A 24,595-nucleotide genomic window follows, 5' to 3' on the forward strand; every position below is an offset into this window, starting at 1 on the left:
AAAAGAAAGCATGTCTGCCTTCGGCTCAGGTCATGATCTCAGGGTCCTGGGATCGAGCCCCGCATCGGGTTCCCTGCTCAGTGAGAAGCCTGCTTCTCCCTCTCCCTCTGCTTGTGTTCCCTCTCTCATTGTCTCTCTCTCTCTCTCTGTCGAATAAATAAATAAAATCTTAAAAAAAAAAGAGAGAGAAAGAAAATTGTTTCCGCCTTGTGGACCCACCGAAAGGGCCTCCAGGACCCTCAGCAGGGTTCTGGGGATGGCATTTTGGGAGCAGCTGCTCAGTTGCACATAGTTAGTTGTCCCTCAATGGGTTGCAAGTTCTATTAACAGGTAACAGTGTCTGGAACGTAAGGCTCAATAAATATTAGTATCTGTGAAATGAGCGACTAAATGACTAGTTATAAACGACGACCGCATAGTGTTCGTCTTACTGCCTCCTTTTTTTTTTTTTTAGAATTTATTTATTTATCTGAGAGAGAGAATGAGATAGAGAGAGCATGAGAGGGAGGAGGGTCAGAGGGAGAAGCCGACTCCCTGCGGAGCAGCGAGCCCAATGCGGGACTCGATCCCGGGACTCCAGGATCATGACCTGAGCTGAAGGCAGTCGCTTAACCAACTGAGCCACCCAGGCGCCCTTACTGCCTCCTTCTTTAATTCAATCAGAAATTAAACGTTTTCTAAATTTTTCTTTCTTCCTTTTTTATTAAATTAGGACTTGGCCAATGTTTTCAATAGCAGGGGCGGGGGAGCGGCCTGCATGTGGTCACGACGCGCTAGTTTGGTGAAGCATTAATCTGCGCTGCCCCAGTCACTCTTCCTTCCCAGCCCCGCACCAGCAGGCCGGGCCTCTTGGTTCCCCAGTTCTACCTAGATTTAACAACGGGAAGAGCTGGGTCTCCTACGTTCTTAGGAGTACTGAAATTCGATTCAGTTGAAGCGGGGCGGGGGGGATCGATAAAAATCCCGACAGGGAGAACACTGACAAGAGCTACGGCTGGGAGCCCCGGGAGCCCCAGGCTACAGCCTCTGCCGACCCGCCGGGTTGCCGGGGCGACGCTTCCGGCCGGCGCGCGCAGCCTGGGAGCAGGGGAGTTGTAGAATCGGCGGCTAGACCTGCCCGCCGCCGTGAATTCGCCAGCGGGAGCGCGCTCGCGGCCGCGCGTTCTTCGCTTTCCCGGCTCCGTCGCTGACGCGTCGTAGACGTTGGGGAGCGGAGGACAGCAGCAGCGGGTCGGGATGAACAGCGGCGGCGGCTTCGGTTTGGCTTTAGGCTTCGGCCTCACCCCTACGGCGGTGATTCAGGTGACCAATCTGTCGTCGGCGGTGACCAGCGAGCAGATGCGGACGCTTTTTTCCTTCCTAGGAGAAATCGAGGAGCTGCGGCTTTACCCCCCAGAGTAAGTGCTCGAGCACGGCTGGGGGAGGGGCGCGGGCGCCATAGAGACCTCGGGCACCGAGGCGTGGGGGAGAGCGCGGACGGGGGCGCGCGGTGCCCGTCACGTGACCGCCCGGGCTTGCCCTGGTGCCCATGTTTGATTAGGGCACCCGGGCGCGGGGCCCCGAGGCCCTGTTCTCCTTGTTAGTTAGACTGTGGGGGTTAACCTCTGCACCGAGCCCTTAGAGAGAATTTAGAGCAGTTGTTTTTCCGTGCATCCCCGATTTCTGGTCTCCGTCGGGTCCTCGTATTCAGTGCCTCCCCCTTTTCCTTTTTCTTCCCGAACTTAAGATGGCCGCAGGTGGGCCCGGCGTAGTCCTCATGGCAAACGCCTGTTCGCGTTTTTGCAATGTGAAAATCGCAGAGACCGCGCCGGAGAAACTGTCCACTTGTTAGGGTCTTAGTGTCAGGCCGTTGTTACTGATTGGAAAGCCTGCGGCTCGTGGCAGACTGGAATTAGGGCTGTATTTGTTCCCCAGGGCGGTGTTCACAAATTGAGCATCTTCTTGGTGAATCTGACCGAGCCCATCCATGTTGTTAAATATCATGTCTTATTCGCCCTTTTGGCAGCGGATTAAAATTTCCGCTTTGAAGGTCACACTATCATAAGCCTTTCATAAAGAGTATTAGTCGGTGCAGGATTATCCCTGTTGGATGCTTTAAAAGTCTGTCTCTATTTAAAAAGTCTACAACTCGCGGCCACTTCCCAAGCACTATTTTGAAGTAAGATTTCCCTTGTATAGTACTATCTACTCAAAATATGTAAGGGGTTTGTGGGTTGTTCACTTTATTACACATACTTTTTTTTTTTTTTAAGATAGAGCTTAGAATCTTAAAATCCTCAGTATTTTGTTCATTGTGTCAAAATCCTTTGAAGGAAGAGCTAGTAGTTGCCCAGGATTTTTTTCTTTAAAAAAAAAAAAATCTGTATTTGACTTTTTGGTTTATTTCATAATGTTGCGTGTAGACCTGTTTTCTTTCGGTTTCTATCTGTAAGTACATCGCATTGCCACAGCATAGATACTGATTGGTAAAGGTTAGTGCTTGGATTTTTAAATTTTACTTTTTAAATTTTCTTTTCCTCTCTTGTTTTGAAATATGTAATGTATACGAAAAAGTTGAAAGAATAACACCGTTTCCTTCACCTGTATTCCTTCTTTGCCAGTTGAGTTGTCTCCCTCTCTATACTTAAACTCCCTCTTTCTTCCCATCCTTTTCAAAGTAGTTGTAGACACCATGACTGTTAATTCCTTAACACTTAAGTATGTATCTCTTCAGAACAGGTACATTGTTCTACAATACCACAATACTATTAACATGTTTAAGAAATTTAACATTGATAAGGTATAACAAGTAGTTCATATTTAAATTTTCCCAGTTATTATAACCATGTGTTTTTTCTTTTTCTTTTTTTGGTCTAGAATGTAATGAGAAACCACCCATTTTATTTGGTTGTTACCCCCTTTAATCCAGAACAGTCCCCTGTCACCTTTTTAAAAGTCTTTCATGACATTGACATTTTGTCTTGTAGTTTGTAAATCTGGGCTTATATAGATTGTTTCTACATGATTAGATTCAGATAATACATTTTTGTCAAGAATACTTCATAAGTGCATGTATATACATATTTATTGACCAGCTGCGGCATTTATAGTTTGAATATCTTCTTTAACTTTTGAAAATGCTTTCTGCTGTCTCTTCATTTCAGCATTCAGAACGTTTTTTTATTAATTGAGAAGTGTTTGGGAGAGGGCTGTACCCTTAAGAATTGGAATCAAGCAGTAAAATATTTTGTATATGAACCTTTGTAAACTAACCTTGCCTTCAAGGTTGTGGTAATAAGGTATCTCGTAGAAGAAGTATATCACAGAATATTATTCAACGCCAACATAATACCACTTTCATAGTTAAAACCAGGGTATGGGTGGCAGTATGCTGCCAGTTATTCTCTGACATTTAGTAATGGGCTGTTTTTTGAAATCACATGTTAATTACTTGGAGTTTAAAAGTCAAAGAGAATAAAAAGCTATTTACTTAAACATGGTGGAGTTAGTGTGTCACAAACTGTAATACGTTTTGCAAAATTGTAACAAACATAGCACATATGGGCCCTGCAAAATTCTTAATCCGTTTTTCCTGAAGTGTAATCCCTTATTACTGTTTTTCAAAAATATTGCCATGCTTTACTAACAGTGTGTTTTCTGCTCTATGATGAAGTTGTCATAACCTGGTTTTTATATTAAAGATGTGTTTGCAAATTTGAGCTGAAATGGATAACAGTGCACTAATAGTAGTAGTTGTATTGAAGACAGATAACTGTTTTGTAATGTCTCGGAAATAGTACTTTATGATTCATGTTTGGAACCTGAGTAGAATTTCATTTGTTTTAAATTTGGAAATGCGTTTAAAAGAATGTGAAAACAGTTTCTCATTAACATTTTAAGAATTTGCTAATATGAAAATTCACATTTTAAATTTAACTCTTGGAATGAGGCTGTGATTCAGTTTCTTAGTTTTTAAACATCAGTAATTAGTGTGAACATTCATTATATATGTTAAAAATTCTTTTTAAAAAAATTTTTTAAAAAGATTTTATTTATTTGACAACGAGAGACACAGCGAGAGAGGGAACACAAACAGGGGAAGTCGGAGAGGGAGAAGCAGGCTTCCCGCTGAGCAGGGAGTCTGATGCGGGGCTCGATCCCAGGACCCTGGGATCATGACCTGAGCGGAAGGCAGACACTTAATGACTGAGCCACCAGGCGCCCCTATGTTAAAAATTCTTAATTGTGCTCTTTTTTGTGCTGCCGGATGATAAATACCCAGAATTTTTGTTTTCACTTGTTGCACAACAAATGAATATCATGTCATGAAAACCTTTTTACCACAGTAAGAAACTTTTGTAGTTTTTTAGTCACCTTTTTTTTTTAAGGTATACTGTACATACAGAAAAGTGTATGGATAAAAATACAGCTTGATGAATTTCCACAAAGTGAACACCTGTGTAATCAGCACCCACATCAGGCTTATCTGCACCCTAGCGTTTTCCCAATGTCCCCCTTCAAGTGACTAACCCCCGAAGGCTAATCCTATCCTGATTTCTAACATCATGTCTCACATTAACACCTGTGTTGATTTTTTTTTTTTTTTTGCTGGTTTTCTTCACTTCTCTGGTCTTCAGAAGTATTAATAAGCAAGGAAAAATGTGTCAACTGCTTATTTATTTAGTTAAAAAAATTAGAACCAATATAGCCATTTTATGAGAAAGAGAAAAACACCACTTAATGATCTCTCTTCATATCTTCTCTCTTCATTTCTATGTATTTGCCTGCAGTCCTTTTAATATGTGCTTATTTTAATGTAGTGTAATCAAAGGATTTATACACTGATGGTGAACTTTTTTCATTCAACATATAAGTATTTTTTCATATTCCTGTGTCTTATTTATAGTAATAACATTTAAAAGGCTGTAATTGTGTCTTAAGTGTATTTTTCAAATTGTCATTAGCTATATTGATTCCTTTGTATTGGTGTTTTAAGTCAATGGATTTTAGCTGGAAACATTTGAAAATGTATCTTTTTGATTGTCTGCATTGATAGGAGCGCCTTCTGGCATTTGGTGGGCAAGTGTCAGTAATTCATAGAAGATCTTAACATAAGGAAAAATTGTGCCATCCAAAGTACCACTAAAGTCCTGCTGAGAAACACTTATAAATTATGTGTCAGTTAATATTTTTATACATAAGTCTGTGTACTTTGTCCATGCTTTGGAGTATATATCCTTTTTGATAGACCCTACCGTAAAAGACTGGATATATTAGTACCACTTGACTTTTTTTTAACGAACTGAGCCACCCAGGCCACTTGACTTTTTTTTAAAAAAGATTGTACTGTGCCATCACCAAGTTTAATGAAAAACAAAATAACCAGTTAGAGCCTAGGAAATTTAACTGATGCTCAAAAATTTGGTTCTGTAATTTCTGCATTAAACTCCTAGTCAGGGGGTGCCTGGGTGGCTCAGTCGTTAAGCGTCTGCCTTCGGCTCGTGTCACGATCCCGGGGTCCTGGGATCGAGCCCCGCATCGGGCTCCTTGCTCTGCGGGGGGCCTGCTTGCTTCTCCCTCTCCCACTCCCCCTGCTTGTGTTCCCTCTCTCGCTGTGTCTCTCTCTGTCAAATAAACAAATCTTTTTAAAAAATAAATAAACTCCTAGTCAGAAATTCTGAATTTTTGGAAAAACGATTGTAGAAAGTTTTATATTTGGAAAAAAACAACAACAAAATTTTATTCAACAAATGAGGTGGAAATAAAATTTGCTATTTTGGTCTCCTGCTACTTTCCTTAGAAGCATATGTTTAGACCAAATGGAATATGTAAAACGCCCTTTTAAAAATTAAAACTCTAGGTCAAAATTACACTTAAAGATGATAATTCTATTTAATTAAAAATAAATATTTAAAAGGTTAGATGTATTAAAATGGAAGCTGTAAATATAAAACTTGGAAACAATGATGTATAAATAAATACACATTTGTTGAGAAATTCATCTTCTGTATTTAGGCTTGCCACTGTATTGTATTTTAGATTGTAATGCTCAAAATAAAATAGTGTTAACGTAAGTTGATCTCTGTTCTGTATCTTAAGAAAGGTAATTGGAGATGAAGATAAAATTCTTTAGAACAGTGGTGTAGCTATGTCTGGTGTCCACACTTCTATGATAATGCTTGGTCCGCACAGGTCAGCCTTTCTTATCCAGTTCTGGGCTTCTCAAATCTTTTTAGTCTGTCATAACATGAAGTTGCTTTACCATCCAGGCTCATATTTCCTTTTCCTCTGGATGTTTTAAATTTGAAATGATGTGGGTTTTAAGTAGGGGTATTGGAAAATGTGTTTTCAGTTTTCAGTAGTGATTATTTAGGTTTCCATTCTTTCACAAAAGGATCTGTCCATTTAGGGAATGTACTTTCAGTGGTGGTTTGTTAGGTTCTTGAAGATTTCAGTGCTAAAAGAGAGTATACTTGTAATTGCTAGGGCTTTAGTAGCTTATTGTAATTATAGGTTTTTTGCGGGGGTGGGGAGTACTGATTGCAAAAGACAGAAACAGCCCTACCCAGTCTAGCTCGTGAAGAGAGAAAATTATTAAAAAGATGAATATTCTCCTAAATTGAAATAAAGACTGTAGTATTAAGTAGGCCTCATGGGGACTGGGAACCAGAAAGATAATCAGCATCCAGGGCGACTGTCTGCCTCTTCTCAGAGGCTTTATTGTCTGCTCAGTTTGTTTCCGTGTATCTGCTCTATTTTCTTTGCAGACTTATTTTGTACTCAGTATTTTGGCATCTGGCCCAAGCCCTGAGTATAAGTGACTTTTCAGCCCAAGAGAGAGAATCTAATTGTTTAAGTGGATTTGATCAAACCACCCAAATTATAGGTTGTTGGTTAGCCAGTAAAATGGGCCCTTGTGTCATGTGGCCAATCAATTGTGGCTAGAGGCTTCCAAAATCTGTTGAGAGTTTTCACCTAAGAAAATGGATGAGGCTGTGCTAAAAGTGTATAGGATGCCCTGGTAGCACATAGAGGAGAGGTCCTTAATCACTGATGCCTTAAAGTAGCTTTCCAGAAGACTTGGAAACTTGAGTCTTGAAGAAAAGTGGAATTACCACTCAAAAAGAGAGGAAGGATACCATAGGCAAATGGAACATGTGCAAAGATGGCCCAGATATTCAGAATGTGTTCTGGACACCACAAGTATTTCTAATGCCTGGTTTTTGGGAGCATTTAGATGATAAAGCAAGAACAGAAGGGTGTCTTTGAGGAAATTTAAGCAGTGGAATGACATGACAAAATTTATAGTTTTGAAGGATCACTCTGGCAGCTTTTGTGAAAGACCATTATTAAGGAGTTGGGTTTGGAGTCACTGTGATTGTTTAGGAGCCATTCTAATAATCTGGGTGAGAAATGATGAGGGCCTGAATTAAGCTCCTGATAATGAGAATGATAAAAGAATTCATGTGACAAATATTTGGGATACAGTCTTCACAGGATTTAATGACCACTTGGATGAAGAGGGAAGGGCCAAGGATGGAAACACCCTCAAATCTCAGTAGTTGTGTAAAGCCAGATTATTTCTTAGTCTAAGCTTGTGGAGTAGCGAACTCTACTTATTGTGGTCACTCACTTTGGGATAAAGCCGATGTAGCAGCCACCCATTTCTCAAATGTTGCTGGTCACTGTGGCAGAGGAAGAGAGCCAAGCAGTGACCCTTAAAGCTCCTGAATGTCCGTTCTGCTCATATATAATTGGCCAAAACAAGTTGCTTGGGCATACCTGACTTCAAGGAACAAAGAAATGGAATGTTACCACGTAGCCAGAAGCGATTTGGAAGTATTTAGTGAACGGTACTAATGATGGTTACATTTAATGACTCCTAGATTTATGACTTGAGTAATATGGTGGTATTTTTAACTGAGAGATGAAGTGAGGATGACCACCAGGACTGGTGAGAAAGAAGGATGATGAATTTATTTTAGACTCCATAACTTTTTGGGGGTGGGCCCTGTGACCATCAAGGAGTAATATTCCAGCAGACATTTGGATCTGGGAGTCAAAAGCTCAAGAGAGGCCTAAATTGGAGATTTGGTAATGTGAAGGTGAGTTAAGTGTGGATACGACTGTTTTTACCTCAGTGACAAATTCATAAAGTGTTTGACTTAGATGTTTGTGTGGGGAGGTGGGGAGTAGGCATCATTGGAGTGGGCCTGTTGAAGCCTGCATTGGATAACCTTAGGCAGGAGTGAATTGAGTTGGGTTGGGTGAGAAAGAGGTGGTTTCATTTTGTCAACTTTCATTACCCTGACAAGTTATGTTAATAATAATATAAATAATTTCAAGTTCTCAATGCTAATATGTTTTATTGTCACAGTGTTTTGGTAATAGCATAAATTTGTATGTTTAACCGTTATCAAGATGGATTTGTTGCTTTATGTGATTTTTTTTTTATTTTAAAAATGGCTAATATTTGGAATTGCTAATTAAATAGTACATTAAAATGCTTTTAAAATTCCTTTTTTCTTTTTTTTATTTTTTAGAGAGAATGGGAGAGGGAGGGAGAGCATCTCAAGCAGGCTTCATGCCTGGTGTGGAGCCTGACATGGGGCTCAGTCTCACAACCCTGAGATCATGACCTGAGCACAAATCAAGAGTCGGACACTTAACTGACTGAGCCACCCAGGCACCCTTAAAATGCTTTTAAAATTCTTGATTAGTTGAATGATTAAGATTGCACAAGATTTGGATTTAGATAGACTTTAAGTCCCACCTTTGCCATTTACTAGGGCTAGGATTATGGTCAACTTTCTTGACTTGTTTTGTAAACTAAATTGTTACTGTACAAGGCAGAGATGATATTTTTCAGATCATCTCACTTCTTTCTTAGTGTCAAAAATCTAAATGCTTTAGGGGCGCCTGGGTGGCTCATTCGTTAAGCGTCTGCCTTTGGCTCAGGTCATGATCCCAGGGTCCTGGGATCGAGCCCCGCATCGGACTCTCTGCTCAGCGGGGAGCCTGCTTCTCCCTCTGCCTCTGCCCCTGCCCCTGCTTGTGCTCTCTCTCACAAATAAATAAAATCTTTAAAAAAAAACACAAAAAACTTAATGCTTTAAAGGAGTGTATTCTATAGTAGGTGTATATTTAGTTTGGGTGGTTTTTTTTCTTGCTAAAGACAATTTTAGACTTTAATTGAAAATAATCTTGGACAGACTGACAAAATGATCATCAGTGAATATAGTATATTTTGCAGTCTAACAAGATGGATTCATATTATGGAAAAACTGCTTTCATCTGTGTTATGTGGTTTTCTTACTACACGTCTACCTAGATTAAACTGAATCTGGTACGATTTAGAAGAGTATGTTCTTTTGCATATAAAATACGTTAAATTTTGTTTGTAAAATCTTTTGTCTGGAAAATCACAATGCTGACTAGCTTAAAGCAGTCTCTAGTACATGTGAAAGACCTTAATTTTAATTCTGTGTTATCTGTTTGCAAGACTCTGGTGAAGTTTTTAGTGATCTAAAACCTGGGGAGTCACATTAGGAAGGGTTGAAAATGGTTACAAAATTTGAAGTCATGGGGATTGGGACTTTTATAAAGTGATTTTGCTTCAGATGATAGACTGAATATTTTTGGGTTAAATCTGCTGTTTTCAATTTTGCTCTGTTTAGGAACTCGTTAATTTACATTTCCAGTTTTTACAAATAAAACAATAGGCCTTCCTAGATTGTTGTCAACTTTTGCAGACGAATCACCATGAAAAGACTTAAGTTTTGCCTAGTACAGCCACTCTGGAAAACAGTATGGAGGATTCTCAAGAAGTTAAAAATAGAACTGCCCTTCCACCCAGCAATTGTACTACTAGGTATTTACCCAAAGAATACAAAAATACTAATTCAAAGGGATACATGCACCCCGAAGTTTAGAGCCAAAATGTGGAAACAGCCCAAGTGTCCATTGATTGGTGAATGGATAAAGAAGCTGTGTGTATATATAATGGAATATTACTCAGCCATAAAAAACCGAAATCTTGCCATTTGCAATAGCATGGATGGAGTAAGAGAGTATTATACTATGCAAAATAAGTTAGAGAAAGACAAATACCATATGATTTCACTCATATGTGGAATTTAAGAAACAACAAATGAGCGAAGGGGAGAAAGAGGGAGGCAAACCGAGAAACAGACTCTTAACTATAGAGAACAAACTGATGGTAACTGTATATTAACCAACTGGAATTTAAATAAAAACGTGAAAATGCAAATCTTTTTATGTGCTAATGATCCTTAGCAATAAAAATTCTTGTCTTGATTATGTAAGATTATATGAAGATCTAAGAAAGAAATTTCAAATGAAAATGACAAAACCAACCAAATGTTTATTAGTCCAATTGTTTTTCTTTTTATCTTGCAGCAACGCACCTCTTGCTTTTTCTTCCAAAGTATGTTATGTTAAGTTTCGTGACCCATCAAGTGTTGGCGTGGCCCAGCATCTAACTAACACGGTTTTTATTGACAGAGCTCTGATAGTTGTACCTTGTGCAGAAGGTTGGTATCTCCCGTGTTTTTTCCTATTATTTTAATCTCTGTCCTGTGTGTTACTACCTTTGGCTTTCCTAGAAATTGGTAGGTAGATAGTACATTGTTGTGTGTGTGTGTTTAAGAATGAAATTTGGAGAAGAAAAGAATTTTTACCTAATAATAAAATATAGTGGTTAATTTATTACTTATGTATGCTTGAGATTTAATAGCCAAACATTTAAAAAAATTCATGAATGACTTGTGGTTTGCTTTGGCTTTCTGTAGTCAATTTGCAAGTTGTAAACAAAGCTTTCTGAAATTAAAATATTAAATTGGTAGGGGAAATTACTTTAAATTTATAAACAAGTGAACATTTGCCCCTGTGTACACAATATTAATGATATGACATAAATAAAAACTGTACATTTTGCCAAATTTGGGGTTAAATGGTATTTATGTTCATTAGAAAAATACTCATAATTTAATCTCTGAAGTATCCTCTTAAGGTAATTCACCTTGTCATTGACACCATTATTGCATATTCATTGTGATTGCTATGCAACTGGAATTTATTTTTTTCTTTTAATGGCTTGCTTTTCTTGGGGGGTGGGATGTGTAATTGAATGGAAAGTAATTTTCCAAAGCTTCCATCAAGGAAATAGTTGTGGAAGATGGGAACAAGTCCAAAAGCCTTATAGTTATTAAATTAATTTAAGACTTAACCTGCTTTAAGAGCTAATTATTACCAATACTTACTTTTTAGTTATTTCCGTTTACAGAGCCATTCACATATAATAGGCTGTGCTGAATTTGACAGTTCTGGTGTGTAGTTAACTTTTATTTAGAGTACACACTGTGGTGTGTGTACATTTATTTTAGAATAGGTTATTGTAATTTAAATGTCCTTAAAGTATGTTTTCCCTGGTGGATGGTGGTAACTGTTGTACAATGTAAAAAATTTACCTGGAACAATTTAAGGAGCTTTCATATGTAATGTTTTAAAGCCTCTTTTAGAAACCAGGCTAATATTAAAATAACTTGATATATGGTACACAGTGCTGCACTTTTAAAGTTTGATGCTTATTTCAGAATGCCTATTCTGGGATGTCAATAACATTACAGTTAGATACAGTAGGTACCATTCTTTTGGTTTTGAAGTCCCAGAATAGGACATTCTGGATTTTTTCTCAGATGAATTTGAAAGTATTTTTCCCATGCCTGGGGAAAGGTAGAATAAAAATGGATTAAAGTTAATTATTTGCTGTATCTGTCCTTATCTATTGATCTGTAAGGGGACAGTGAGCCCAGAATTGGAGAGCAAGGTGAGAAAAGAGCAGGTAAATGGTTTAGTTCTGCATACCAAGTTCATACCAGTTTCACACCAGGTAAACTGCATGGGAAAAAAATCAGAAGTTTTATTAAATGGGAATATTAACCATAGAAAACTCTGCTACCAGTAGTGCAGGATCTTGTATTATGTTAGCTTACTGAATTGGAAGGAAGAATTTTTGATCAGTGTTGCTTTGTTGGAACCTTGCTATATTTCCATAGAATTTTTCATAGATTTGAGAAGCCCATACTGTGATTTGTCTTAAGTGTTCAAGGTTATGGGCATGTAGAGCTTCTCTTTTTTGTCTGTTTTACTTAATAGAGCTTAATAAATACACATTTATTATAATAGCTCTTAAATATTTTTAATATTACCACTTTGAGACAGTTTCTCTGGTTTTGAACATGAAAGTTTAAGCACATTTTTATTGCAGTTTAGTTGTAAGTATTTTAGAACACTGATAAAATAATTGCTATTAGAGAAACATTCAGATACACATTTTTCATTAGTTTAACTAAATACCACCGAATAACCTTTTAGAATCTGAGGAGTGTTACAGTGAGCTGTAAAGATCTGATTATGCACCGCAAGCAAAGTAATAATGTGTTATTATACTAAAAAAGATAGCAAAGTGAGTTTGAAATAAACCAAAGGAAAGAGTTCCAGTGGAGTAAGTTCTTTTAGAGGAAGATGGGGTGCTGTAAGCATTCTTCTATTTACTTCACTGGTTGCATTCTTTCTTTGATGTTATAGAAACAGCATTGTGAAAGATATGAGAAAACCATAGAAACAGTTTTAAGAAAAGTTTTATCATTTTCTTTCAATTTGCTGTTTTTGTAATGCAGTTTTGTAACAAGATCCTAAGCTGTATAAGTAATGTTTGATGTGTAAGAGTTTCATGCGTATTAAGCATTAGCTATTGTTAATAAAACATGCCATTTCAAAATAAAATATGCTTTCATTATACTTGTCCAGATATGACCTCTTTTTGTTGTTGCGTGCATCTCAGATTTCTTTTTTATAAATGTTAACACTTAGAAAAAGATAAGGTCAAACATAACAAGGGTGTCAAGCCTAATCATCAGTCGTAACTTTATGTCCACATTTTCTGGTAGATGGATTTTGACTATTAATTTGGTTTTGTATGTTTTCTCTATGTGATATTTGTGCATTATTAGATGACTAGACTGGCCAAGGCAGACCTGTTACACTTGCCTGAGTTAGGCATTGTTTGCCATGCCACTAAACCTGCCGTCAAGTGAAACCTTCATTGGGGAAATGAGATCGGAGTCTGAACCGCAGAAGATGGACGCCCTGTCTCTGTTTTTTATTGTTTTACTTTAATTTCATTTCTTTTTCTTTATTTTGTCCCTTTTTTTGTTTTTGTTTTTGTTTTTGTTTTGTTAAATCTCTTTCACTTTAACTTGTGAGCTGGTTTTCCAGTTCTTTGTAAATGGTATTCCATTAAGGGTTCATAACATTGCTTTGCAGATTATATTGGGAGATGATTAGCAGAGCTCAATCTTAGAGTGAAATAAATTTTCATAGTAAACCTAGGATACAGTGTTGTGAAGCTCAGTGTGAGTCTTAATTGGTGTTTATAGACTGCATAGTACATTTTGTTCTTGAAACACTAAAACACTGTTAGAATTCTTAGGAACATTTCCTGACCTCATTGCAACATTTCAGGTTTTTCTCCCAAATCTACATCTTTCATAAAAACCAATTAACAGCTTCTAATTTTCATCCCCCCCCCCCCAGAATTGTAGACATACAGAATCCTCAAGGAAAATAAGTAAATTTTTTAGAATAATCTAGGGATAGAGGACAAGCAGAGACATTCACTTTTTTGATTTATTTACTACAGAAAGAACTTATTTCCTTGACTTACAAAGACTTTTACTTGCCTGTGTGGGGAATGGATATTGGACAAACTTTGAAAACTTAACTTGGCATGTGTATTTCTCTGCTTGAATTTTTTGAAAAAATTTCAGGTGTTACTAGCTTCTAAATGGATTCTGAGATTAGGACTATTAATACTCTGAGATGTTTTTCCTCTCAGTTGTCTTTGAGGAGTATAGTTTGGGAAAAATGCTAAATGCTTGTTTGTTTTATATTTTTATATACTCTGGTAGTATTTGGAGGATGAATTTGATAGAATCCTGTCTTGGGAGTTAAGCAATGGAACTTTTTTCTTAAGATGTCTTTAATGGTAATTAAAATAAAAAATGTGCTTACAGTTAGACTTAATATTTATAATAGTTTATTACTACTATGAGAGGTAGTGAGAGTCAGATAACTGATTGATACTTTCTTTAAGCCAAAAGTGAAAGTATGATATTAATTACTCATCTTTTGGCCTGTGTTGAATACTTTTTATTTTGTGTAGTCTTTCTACACTGTCTTTTATGGGCAGTTTTGCTTACTTAATTGACAAGTAATCTTAAATTGGGGACATTAATAAATTGAAACAATTAGTTTGTTTTTTGGGTACATAAATTAGGGTGACAAAGCATAAGATTTATGCTACAGGACCTCAGTCGAATTTATCAAGATGTGTTCAGGTTTTATAAGCATTAAAAATAATACCTATTTATAACAGTTAAAATGGGTCTGGTAGCAATCTAAATAGCTTAGTATATATAGGTGGGTATATAGATACATGTATTAATACCAGTAACTAATAAATATAAAATAAATTGTTATTTGATGTCTTCAGTAAGGCCTACCTACCTTTTATTTATGCATGTTAAAAAATCTGTGCTTGTGCAGAATTTACACTGAAATAATAAAATAACTGTTTTTGAAATCAGTAAATTAATGTAGACTTAGATGTTGCAAAATTTAGGAAAAAGTAGACATTTGTTAAAGCTAATCAAATGTAATTTTTCTGTTCCTATAAATAAGGTGTAACCATTATTTAAAGCAAAATTTAAAAGCTGTCTTGAATTCCATCCATGTTTAGAGGTATATTCAGATAATATTGTTTAGAGATTTATCCCTCCACATCTGGTTGTTTTAAGTAGAATTTTTACTTCTAAAATCCAGCATGGTGCTTTTGAAAACTTACTCCATATGCTATTTCCAATTTAGTGTGACTTTGTACACTGTGTTTTAAATTATTTTTGAGGACTCCATAATGGAAATAGATAGCCAACTACATATAACTATAAGTAGTTCTTCCAAAATAGATATACGTAGTCAACTTTCTAAGAGATAATTTTAGCGGTGTCAGTAAGAAAGAGAGGACACAAAGGGAAAATGTGTGAAAGTTGCAGTTCATATCAAAATTAATTGATAAGAGTCTAGTAAATTAAAAGGCAAATTGATGAACTTTAGAATAAATTTTTCATTTTTTAGTTGTAAGGATTTTTTTTTCTTTTTAGTGTCTAAGATTATTTTAGTGTTACTGTCATTTTTATTAGGCAGTTAAGATGTTTATAAGCAAGACATTTAGGCATTAACCCCCTTCTTCAGATAAGTATACATAAATTGGTTCTAAAAGTCAGGACTTTAAGAAGTTTCCTGAGACAAGGGAACTTTTTTTGTTAGTGATTCTCAAAAATTTTAGTAGTTTCACAAGGCATAGTTTTTGGAATTGGATTCTTTTAGGCATCTCTGACCTGGTTGGTGAGATGTCTTTTTAACCGGCTGGGTGTAGGCATCCTTTAAATTGAAGCTGATTACATGGAGTAGGCTTTTGGTTTTTTTCTGTCTACTTGAAATTGAATGGAATTTATTGGAAGGTTATCAAAACTGTTTGCATCACCAGTAGGTAGTTTTAGTAACCAGGAGCACTCATTAAGGAACAAATTTCAATTCGCACATATTTGTTTTTTCTTTTTCTTTTTTTTGACTAATTTGGTTATTTGCCATTTCTGGGGATTAAACTTTAAAAAATGTTCTTCTTTTCTGTATCTGATGTTCTGTGTGCTATTAGTGATGCAGCCAACACGAACGGTTGTCATGTGTAACACAACTTTCGATCACCGCGAAAACACCGTCCTGGGAAAGCGTCCATGCTTGATATCGTTTGGTTCATGAACATTAAGTTTCCAGTACAGGTGACCCATAGCTCAAAGTGTTAAATAATTGTCTACATTATTCAATTTTTAAAATAATATTCCATTAATGAGATTGTTAGTCTTTGAAGTTTTGCTCACTTTTATTTTTCCTAGTAGAGCAGGATAAAAGGAAAGACTTAAGTTCTTATTTATTTCTTTGTACAGATCTGATAGATAGATTCATTTATTATTATTATTTTTTAAGTGCAAGGGTATTTGTAAAATCATAGTGTAAAGTTTGTGTGGTGTTTCTGCTTTCCATAATGTTTGGAACTTGCCTCTGCAGGTAAAATTCCAGAGGAATCCAAAGCCCTCTCTTTATTGGCTCCTGCTCCAACCATGACAAGTCTAATGCCTGGTGCAGGCTTGCTTCCCATACCGACCCCAAATCCCCTGACTACAGTAAGTATTACACACCCTCTTCTGAAAGAGATTTATGTTGAACTGTGTAATCATTTGAAAAGGAGCTTAGAAAATTATTTCTGTTTTGAATCGTTTTTTTAAATGAAAAGGATTCAAAATGTCTACTTAATTTTTCTACTTAATGTCTTCTTAATCCTCCCCCCCCCCCACATTATCACTGACTTAAACTGACTTTTGGAATTATTTCTGAAGTAATTGGGCATTCATTTAACTTTGAGAACTAAAATAGATTGTTAGAGAATCAGTTATTGAAACTAAGCATTTTAGATCGCATGGGGAATTGGAAAATCTAAACTATTTCCCAGTTCAAAAGGACTAAATCTATTAAAGTAAAATAAAATAAAATGATCCACAGCTTTGTAACAGGAAAAAGAATCTCAGAGAAGCATTTGTCTGATATTGAGAAAATACAGCAAGGTAAAAACATGGTAAAGATATTTTTTCATTAACTATGTGCAATTAAATAGGAATTTAGTACCTCCTTTGTGATTTCTAAGAGGGGTTAAAAAAGATTTTGCTGTTACTGGGCTCTTGTCATATTTATCTTAAAGAAGGGTCATTTTTCTTCAAAAATGAATACAAGACAAAATATAAAAGTCACCTTGATTGCAAGTTGTATTTTAGCTTTGTGGTATTGGTTTATTAGGGAGTAAACTAATACTAGCTTTATGATAGTAAATTTTTTTTTTTTTAAGATTTTATTTATTTATTTGACAGAGACACAGCGAGAGAGGGAACACAAGCAGGGGGAGTGGGAGAGGGAGAAGCAGGCTTCCCACTGAGCAGGGAGCCCGAGGTGGGACTCGATCCCAGGATCCTGGGATCATGACCTGAGCCGAAGGCAGACGCTTTAACGACTGAGCCACCCAGGCGCCCCAATAGTAAATTTTTTAAAATACTTTTTTTTTTTTCTTAGAGATTTTATTTTTTTAAAGGTTTTATTTATTTATTTGACAGAGAGAGACACAGCGAGAGAAGGAACACAGGCAGCAGGGGTGGGAGAGGGAGAAGCAGGCTCCCGCCAAGCAGGGAGCCTGATGCAGGGCTCAATCCCAGGACCCTGGGATCATGACCCTAGCCGAAGGCAGATGCTTAACGACTGAGCCACCCAGGCGCCCCTAGAGATTTTATTTTTAAGTAATCTCTACACTCAGTGTGGGGCTTGAACTCACAACCCTGAGATCAGGAGTTGCATGCTCTGCCAACCGAGCCAACCAGGCCCTCTCCCCACCTTTTTTTAAAGTAAGTTATACCCCCATTGTGGGGCTCTAACTCACCTGGAGATCAAGGGTCTCAGGCTCTACTGACTAAGCCAGCCAGTTACCCCTTTGATGTAGTTAATTTACCAAAGTTATAAAACAAAGTGCAAAATTTTAGGTCTTTTTTGCATAACTTTGAACTGCTGGAGACCTGCATTGTGATCGCTGGTGGAAATTATTTTTAATTTTTTTTTTTGGCGAGGGGGATTTTTTTTTAATTAATTTAGAGGGGTGGTAGAAAGAGAGGAGGGGCAGAGGGAGAGAGAATCTTAAGCAGGTCCCACACCCAGCATGATGCCTGGCATGGGGCTCGATCTCACAACCCCAAGATCATGACTTGAGCCCAAATCAAGAGTTGGGACGCTTAACTGACTGAGCCACGCAGGTACCCCCCCTTTTATTTTAAAGATGTATTTATTTGTTTTAGAGAGAGAAAGAGCATGAGTGGGGGGAGGGGCAGAGGGAGAGAGAGAATCTCAAGCAGACCCCACTGAGCAAGGAGCCCCTGACACAGGGCTTGATCTCATGATCCTGAGATCATGACCTGAGCCGAATGAGCCACCCAGGCATCCCAGGAAAATACTTTTTAATTCAACATCTTATCATTTGAGATCATGACCTGAGCTGAATGAGCCACCCAGGCATCCCAGGAAAATACTTTTTAATTCATCATCTGATCGTTTGAGTTAAGCTTTTTAGAAATATTCTAGAAAATTTATTTTGGTTATATTTTGGTATATTTTAACACATTAATTCCTGGATCACTATCTTTTTTTCAGAAAGTATTGTTTTGCTATCTTGACAGTTCTTAGGGTTTATTGAGCAACAGCATAAAGTTTTTATTTAATTTGTTGCCTTGAGGGGAAATGGTTTTCTTTAAATTCAGCTGTAGATATCTATTGTTTTAAAATTTAATTTATGAAGAACAATTTGAATTAGAAAACGGGACAGGTGGCCCATTGTGACTTGGCTCCTGCTTACCTCTCTGGCCTTTTTCCTACCTGTTTTCATGGCTTTGTCTACTTCAGCCATATTGGCTTTGTTGTTTCTGAGACACACCAAGCACATTTTTGCTTTAGGGCTTTTGTACTTACTCATCCTTTACCTAGAACATTTTGTTTTCAGGGAGGCCATGGTTTCTATGTCAGAAGTGTTACATCAGGGGTGCCTGGGTGGCTCAGTCGTTAAGTGTCTGCCTTCAGTTCAGGTCATGATCCCGGGGTTCTGGGATCGAGCCCTGCATCGGGCTCCCTGCTCGGCAGAGAGCCTGCTTCTCCCTCTGCCGCTCCCCCTGCTTGTGTTCCCTCTCTCGCTGTCTCTCTCTCCATCAAATAAATAAATAAAATCTTAAAAAAAAAAAAAAATAAGTGTTACATCAGGAGCCTAGGTCATCTTTAACCCATCGAAGACCAAAAGGGTAACTAAATAAGTTTCTTAGACCAGGGCTAGAAAGTAGATTAATTAAAAGAAGGGTAATTGTATTGTTACAGAGCACCTGCATTCAGTAGAACTTTCTGCTGTGCTGAAAATGTCTGTATCTGTACTATCAAGTGTGGTAGCCACTGGCAAAGTGTGCCTATTGAGCACTTGGAAGCAGTCCCTGAATTTTAACTAAAATTCAGGTAGCTGTATGGGATTAGTGACTGCAATATTAAATAGCATAGGTGTAGCAGAAGGGTATAGTAAAAAAAAGAGACAGGGAAAAGTTTCTAAAAAAGAGCTGAATGATCTTTAAGTTTGAGAAACTTAAAGGTTAGATGGATTAGATGGTTTGGAAAAGCCCATTCCAAGTGTGTGTGTGTTTGTGTGTGTGTGTATATATTTATATAATGTCCCAGTGGAGAAAATTTGCAGGTCAAAGGGATTGACAACTGGGAGTGCCTGGAAAGGCTTGCTCAGTGCTTTAAATCCATGCAAAACTAATAAATAGTAAGAGTCATATTTGTGATTTAACTTAAAGATATATAATAATTCTCTTGCACAGTAAAAAATATTTAATGGGGGCGCCTGGGTGGCTCATTTGGTTAAGCGTCTGCCTTTGGCTCAGGTCGTGATCTTGAGGTCCTGGGATCGAACCCTGCATCTGGCTCCCTGCTCAGCGGGGAGCCTGCTTCTCCCTCTCTCCTGCTGCCCCTGCTTGCTCTCTCTTTCTCTCTCTCTGAAATAAATAAATAAAAATCTTTAAAAAAAAATTTAACGTAATGACCCTCAAACATCTGTGTACCTTATAATACCATAGAAGATAAGGTGTTGGGGGAAAAAAGGAGTGTCAATGCATAAGCAAACCATGAAGAAAAACTAGGCTTAGAGGGTGGTAGCCTTGATTCAGAGATCACTCATCCATTTTGAATTAAGATATTTTATACAACTTTATGATAACTTGAAGTGGTAATGCTGAGCAACAAATCCAAGATGTTAGTAGCAAAATACCACAGATTATATAATAAATACTATGAAGAAAAAAAGTGATGTGGTAGAGAGTAAGTGAAGCTTTATATAAAGTTAGGGAAAGCCTCTTGGAGGGGATGAGTGACCTGATGCTTGAAGGATTTGGCTGGCAGAAGCTGAGGAAGAGTTTTTTGGCAGAAAGAACGCCAAGCAAAAGCCCTAAGGTGGGAAAAACTTTGTCTTCAAGGTACAGAATGGCAGTCAGTATAGTCGATGCTTTGGAAATGGGGGCAGTGGTAGTATGTGTTTTGAGTTATTGGAAGGATAGACAGCATACTGATTATAGGGCTTTTGGGCCATGGAAAGGAATTTGAATTTTATTCAAAAGGTAATTAGAAGCCATTGATTGGCTTTAAGCAGGGTAAGACATAATCTGACATTTTATTTATTTAAAGATTTTATTTATTTGACAGAGAAGGAACACAAGTGGGGGGGGGGGTGGGAGGGGGAGAAGCAGGCTTCCCACCGAGCAGGGAGCCCGATGTGGGGCTTGATCCCAGGACCCTGGGATCGTGACCTGAGCCGAAGGCAGAGGCTTAACGACTGAGCCATCCAGGTGCCCCTAATTTGACATTTAAAAAAGATCATACACAGGCCGATATGACACCTGTAATTGAAACTTGTTTCATCAACTTACGTTTTTACCTTTCGGAAGTGTTTTTACATAGTATTTGTTTAATCTTAGTTTCATAACATTGTATAGTCATTGCTCAAAATTTTCTTTCTTTTTTTGGAGAGGGGGAGATAGAGAGAGGGAGGGGTTGGGAGGGGGAGAGAGAGAATGTTATGCAGGCTCCATGTCCAGCGCAGAGCCTGATGCAGGTCTCATCACACAACCCTGAGCTGAAATAGAGTTGGATGCTTAACTGACTGGGCCACCCAGGCACCCCAGTGCTCAAAGTTTTCTTAAATCTCATAAATGGAAATGAAAGTTATAGCTGGTTTCCCCTTGAAATGTCTTCTCATTAGTTCTGCAAAGTCTTCTGTTTTCAAATTTTGAGATACTCTATCTTTCCTAGTTTAAGTTCACATTAAAAACATACTCCTTAATGCTTGAACTAAAAACTGAATTTCGTAATGTTATAAAAGATCATTCAAAGGTTTTGTCCTTTTCCCATCAAAGTATAGGTGAGTTCAGCTTTTCAGTTTTCTTTTCTTAGGTAAACTTTGTCCCTGTTTCAGTTTTAGTCTGTGCATAGTAGTACCTTGCTTTTTACCACTTGGTAGCTGAGTAGCTTTGGGAAAATTATTTAATTTCTGTAAGTCTTCTTTATCTGTGAAATTGGCATAATACTCATACAGCAACTTTATAGGACATAACTGCTGTGAATAACTTCTGAGAATTGACTGTTCATTTTTAGTTTCAAGTTTGAAAGTAGTTAAAATACCCAGATGTTAAGAATTATGTTGTATTTCTAATTACACACAGAACTACTGTGACCTCCTTCTCAATAATTCAGACATACACATTGCTTAAAGTTGGGACTCCCTAGTCACCTTCCATTCTTGTTGAGTTGATCATTTTCTTTTTAAGGTTAAAGAACAGTAATCTTTGATACTAACAGAAAATATGTGTTCTTTCTTTTTTTTTTTTTAATTTATAGTTGGGTGTTTCCCTTAGCAGTTTGGGAGCCATACCAGCAGCAGCACTAGACCCCAACATTGCAACACTTGGAGAAATACCACAGCCACCACTTATGGGAAATGTGGATCCTTCCAAAATTGATGAAATTAGGAGAACAGTCTATGTTGGCAATTTGAATTCCCAGGTAACTAATTTAAGAAAAAACTGAGTGGTAGGATCTCTTACTCTTTCCCCCTTCTTCAAAGTCATATCGATTGATAAAGTAATATTTACCTAATTTTTAAAAAAAGAATTACTTTATTAAAGTGTGACTTTGTTTCTTCAGACAACGACAGCTGATCAGCTACTTGAATTTTTTAAACAAGTTGGAGAAGTGAAGTTTGTGCGGATGGCAGGTGATGAGACTCAGCCAACTCGGTTTGCTTTTGTGGAATTTGCAGACCAAAATTCTGTACCAAGGGCCCTTGCTTTTAATGGAGTTATGTTTGGAGACAGGCCACTGAAGTAAGAAACCGTAAACAAAGCAATTTTAATGATAATGGAAAAACTTAAAGTATTTCTGATGTAATTAAGGCTTTTTTTTTTCTTTTTAATAGTAATTGGCAATTTGTGGAAAGGAAGACTTTGTGTTAAGTATAAATGAAATACATGAGTTACCATTTTAGCTTTTAAAGTTGTATTTGAAAACATTTTCTATTTTATAAGATCTAATTTGATATTAACATTATTTATATACCCTATATAATGATTATAGGTCTTTTCCCATAAACTCTAATAAAGCAGATTGGGTTTGCATTATGACTAGACTAATGGATGATTGAACATACGAGATGAACTTAGAGTAATACTGTAATAAGAATTTTGATAAATCCAAAATCCCAAGAGGAAAATAATATTAAGTACCCAGAAGTGTTTTAAATCAATCATTGAGTTTTAATATTTTTTCATATCGTATTTTGCAAAATGAAAAATTAGTATAGACTTTACATTCTCAAGACCAGAAAATCTATTTCTTGCAGATTATTGAGGCAGCAGTTTTATCTAAATTTCATAGGTAATTGCCTTAATTATACAGCTTGATCAGGATTCAGCTGTGAAAGGATAAAATTTCTTTTTAGTGAATGCTTGTCTTCTCAGTGTGAAGGGGGTAAAGTGAGACTCACCAGATTCATTTATGTGCATCAGAGAAACCACTTCTGACCTAGTAGGGAAGAGTTTATCAGGTGCCTCCCACATTCAAAGCTGTATCTGACTCACCCATGGTCCAAGATTGATTAAAATTGTGCACATATTTAGCCTCTCCTGCATCCTCCCAGCGTGCAGAGATACCAACAAAATCTTATAATCCAAGATGAGAAATGATGTATTTTAATATTGGTGTCAGCATTTAATTTATTATAATTCTGAGTTGTGTGGAAAAGCAATTGTCCTGGTATATTCAAGTTGTTAAGGAGTCAGCTAGGGTTCAGTTTTTCTTTCTTTTTTCCTTGCTTTTGGCTCTGTTAGCAAGACGTAAAGATGAGTGATAATGAGATTAATCATGGTTTTGATGTTGGTTTTGATTATTCTGTATTTAGCTGTATCATTCTTAATGTGCTTTCGAGATGTCCTCCGGTTTATAAATATGTGTATCATAAACATTTGTTTCATATTTTGTAAAATATGGTGTGTATTTGTGATATGCTAATATTTTTAATTTAGAATTAATCACTCCAACAATGCAATAGTAAAACCCCCTGAGATGACACCTCAGGCTGCAGCTAAGGAGTTAGAAGAAGTAATGAAGCGAGTACGAGAGGCTCAGTCCTTTATCTCAGCAGCCATTGAACCAGGTAAGGCCACGGTGTTGTTACATAGGTTGCAGTTTAAGATCATAGAACCATAGAACTGGAAGGAATTTTAGAAATTATCTTGTTTAGTCCCTCCATGTTACAAACAAGAAGACTGAAACTCGAGAAAGAGTAAGTGACTTACTAGTGTCAAAGGTCAAAGAACTGGTTAGCACAAATGTTGTGTTTTCCTATGATACTGAATTGAGGCACATTAGCTTGAGTTAATCAGATCTGTATGTTTTTGTAGCAAAGTCAGTGCTCACAAGTGATTGGCTTAAAGCAAAGTGTAAATGTTATTGTGAGGCTAAAAGTAAGAATAAATATAATTAAAATGTTATAATCAAGCAGGTTCACTTTCCTTCACAGTTCTCATTTTAAAAATAGGAAAGAGAGAGAGCCCATGATTGGCAAAATACAAAGACTGTTTTAGCAAGGTAAAGGAACACCTATTCAGACTTTCATGTTGCTTACGGAAAGTTAAAAATCCAATCTAAAAATGTCTAGGTGGTTTACAGTTGAGCAAATTTTCTACATTAGCACTCAGAATTTAAGCTTCACTGCTAGCAAAATAAATGGAGAGAAGATTTAAAATCACTGTCCTAGGAATTACAGACATGTTATAATCGTACATTATGGCAGCAACAAAATATTACGAACAGCTGTTTATAATCATCTGGTTTATATGTACTGCTGCAGGGTGGCTGCACTCAACGAGTTTATGCAATGACTTTCTTGGATGTTTCTGAAGGATAATTGCACAGGAGGAGGATGTACAGAGAGTAGGCCCCTTGCACTATATGTGGTACATTCCACTTGTGCCTGATTATTAACTGGGATCTTTAATTGTTCTGAGCTTACACTGCAAAGTGGTTTTTTCCTCCCAGAGTCTGGAAAGAGCAATGAAAGAAAAGGCGGTCGATCTCGTTCCCACACTCGTTCAAAATCCAGGTCTAGCTCAAAATCCCATTCTAGACGAAAAAGATCACAGTCAAAACACAGGTGAGAATTTCTGCTATCATATTTAAAACTTTTTTGGTGTAGTATTTAAAATAGTTAAGATTTTCTGAGTTTTTGTTTATGTATCAGAATTTAGAAATTTCAGTGGAGTTCACCAGGAATTATGCTTATCATTAAATGTTGCTTTAATTA

The 24,595-nt window shown here is 37.1% G+C and overlaps 1 protein-coding gene across 4 annotated transcripts in view; it reads left to right on the forward strand.

Annotated features, from left to right (window-relative positions):
- The first annotated feature begins 1,097 nt into the window (after nt 1–1,097).
- The window catches only part of SREK1 (splicing regulatory glutamic acid and lysine rich protein 1), a 41,893-nt gene continuing 18,395 nt past the window's right edge, over nt 1,098–24,595 (forward strand). Inside the window, exons 1-8 of one of the 4 annotated variants that reach the window (XM_035014555.1) lie at nt 1,133–1,397; nt 10,399–10,532; nt 15,776–15,899; nt 16,186–16,301; nt 21,634–21,798; nt 21,940–22,118; nt 23,316–23,446; nt 24,331–24,445. In XM_035014555.1, coding sequence (XP_034870446.1) covers nt 16,239–16,301; nt 21,634–21,798; nt 21,940–22,118; nt 23,316–23,446; nt 24,331–24,445 — 653 coding nt within the window. In that variant the 5' untranslated portion in view covers nt 1,133–1,397; nt 10,399–10,532; nt 15,776–15,899; nt 16,186–16,238. Of the gene's footprint in view, nt 1,398–10,398; nt 10,533–15,775; nt 15,900–16,185; nt 16,302–21,633; nt 21,799–21,939; nt 22,119–23,315; nt 23,447–24,330; nt 24,446–24,595 lie in introns of those variants that run through there. The other 3 variants (XM_035014553.1, XM_035014552.1, XM_035014556.1) reach the window with 3 other exon arrangements.

The sequence above is a fragment of the Mirounga leonina genome, unplaced genomic scaffold (genome assembly GCF_011800145.1).
Source record: "Mirounga leonina isolate KUSES-001 unplaced genomic scaffold, KU_Mleo_1.0 Mir_168, whole genome shotgun sequence".
In the NCBI taxonomy this organism is placed as follows: Eukaryota; Metazoa; Chordata; class Mammalia; order Carnivora; family Phocidae; genus Mirounga; species Mirounga leonina.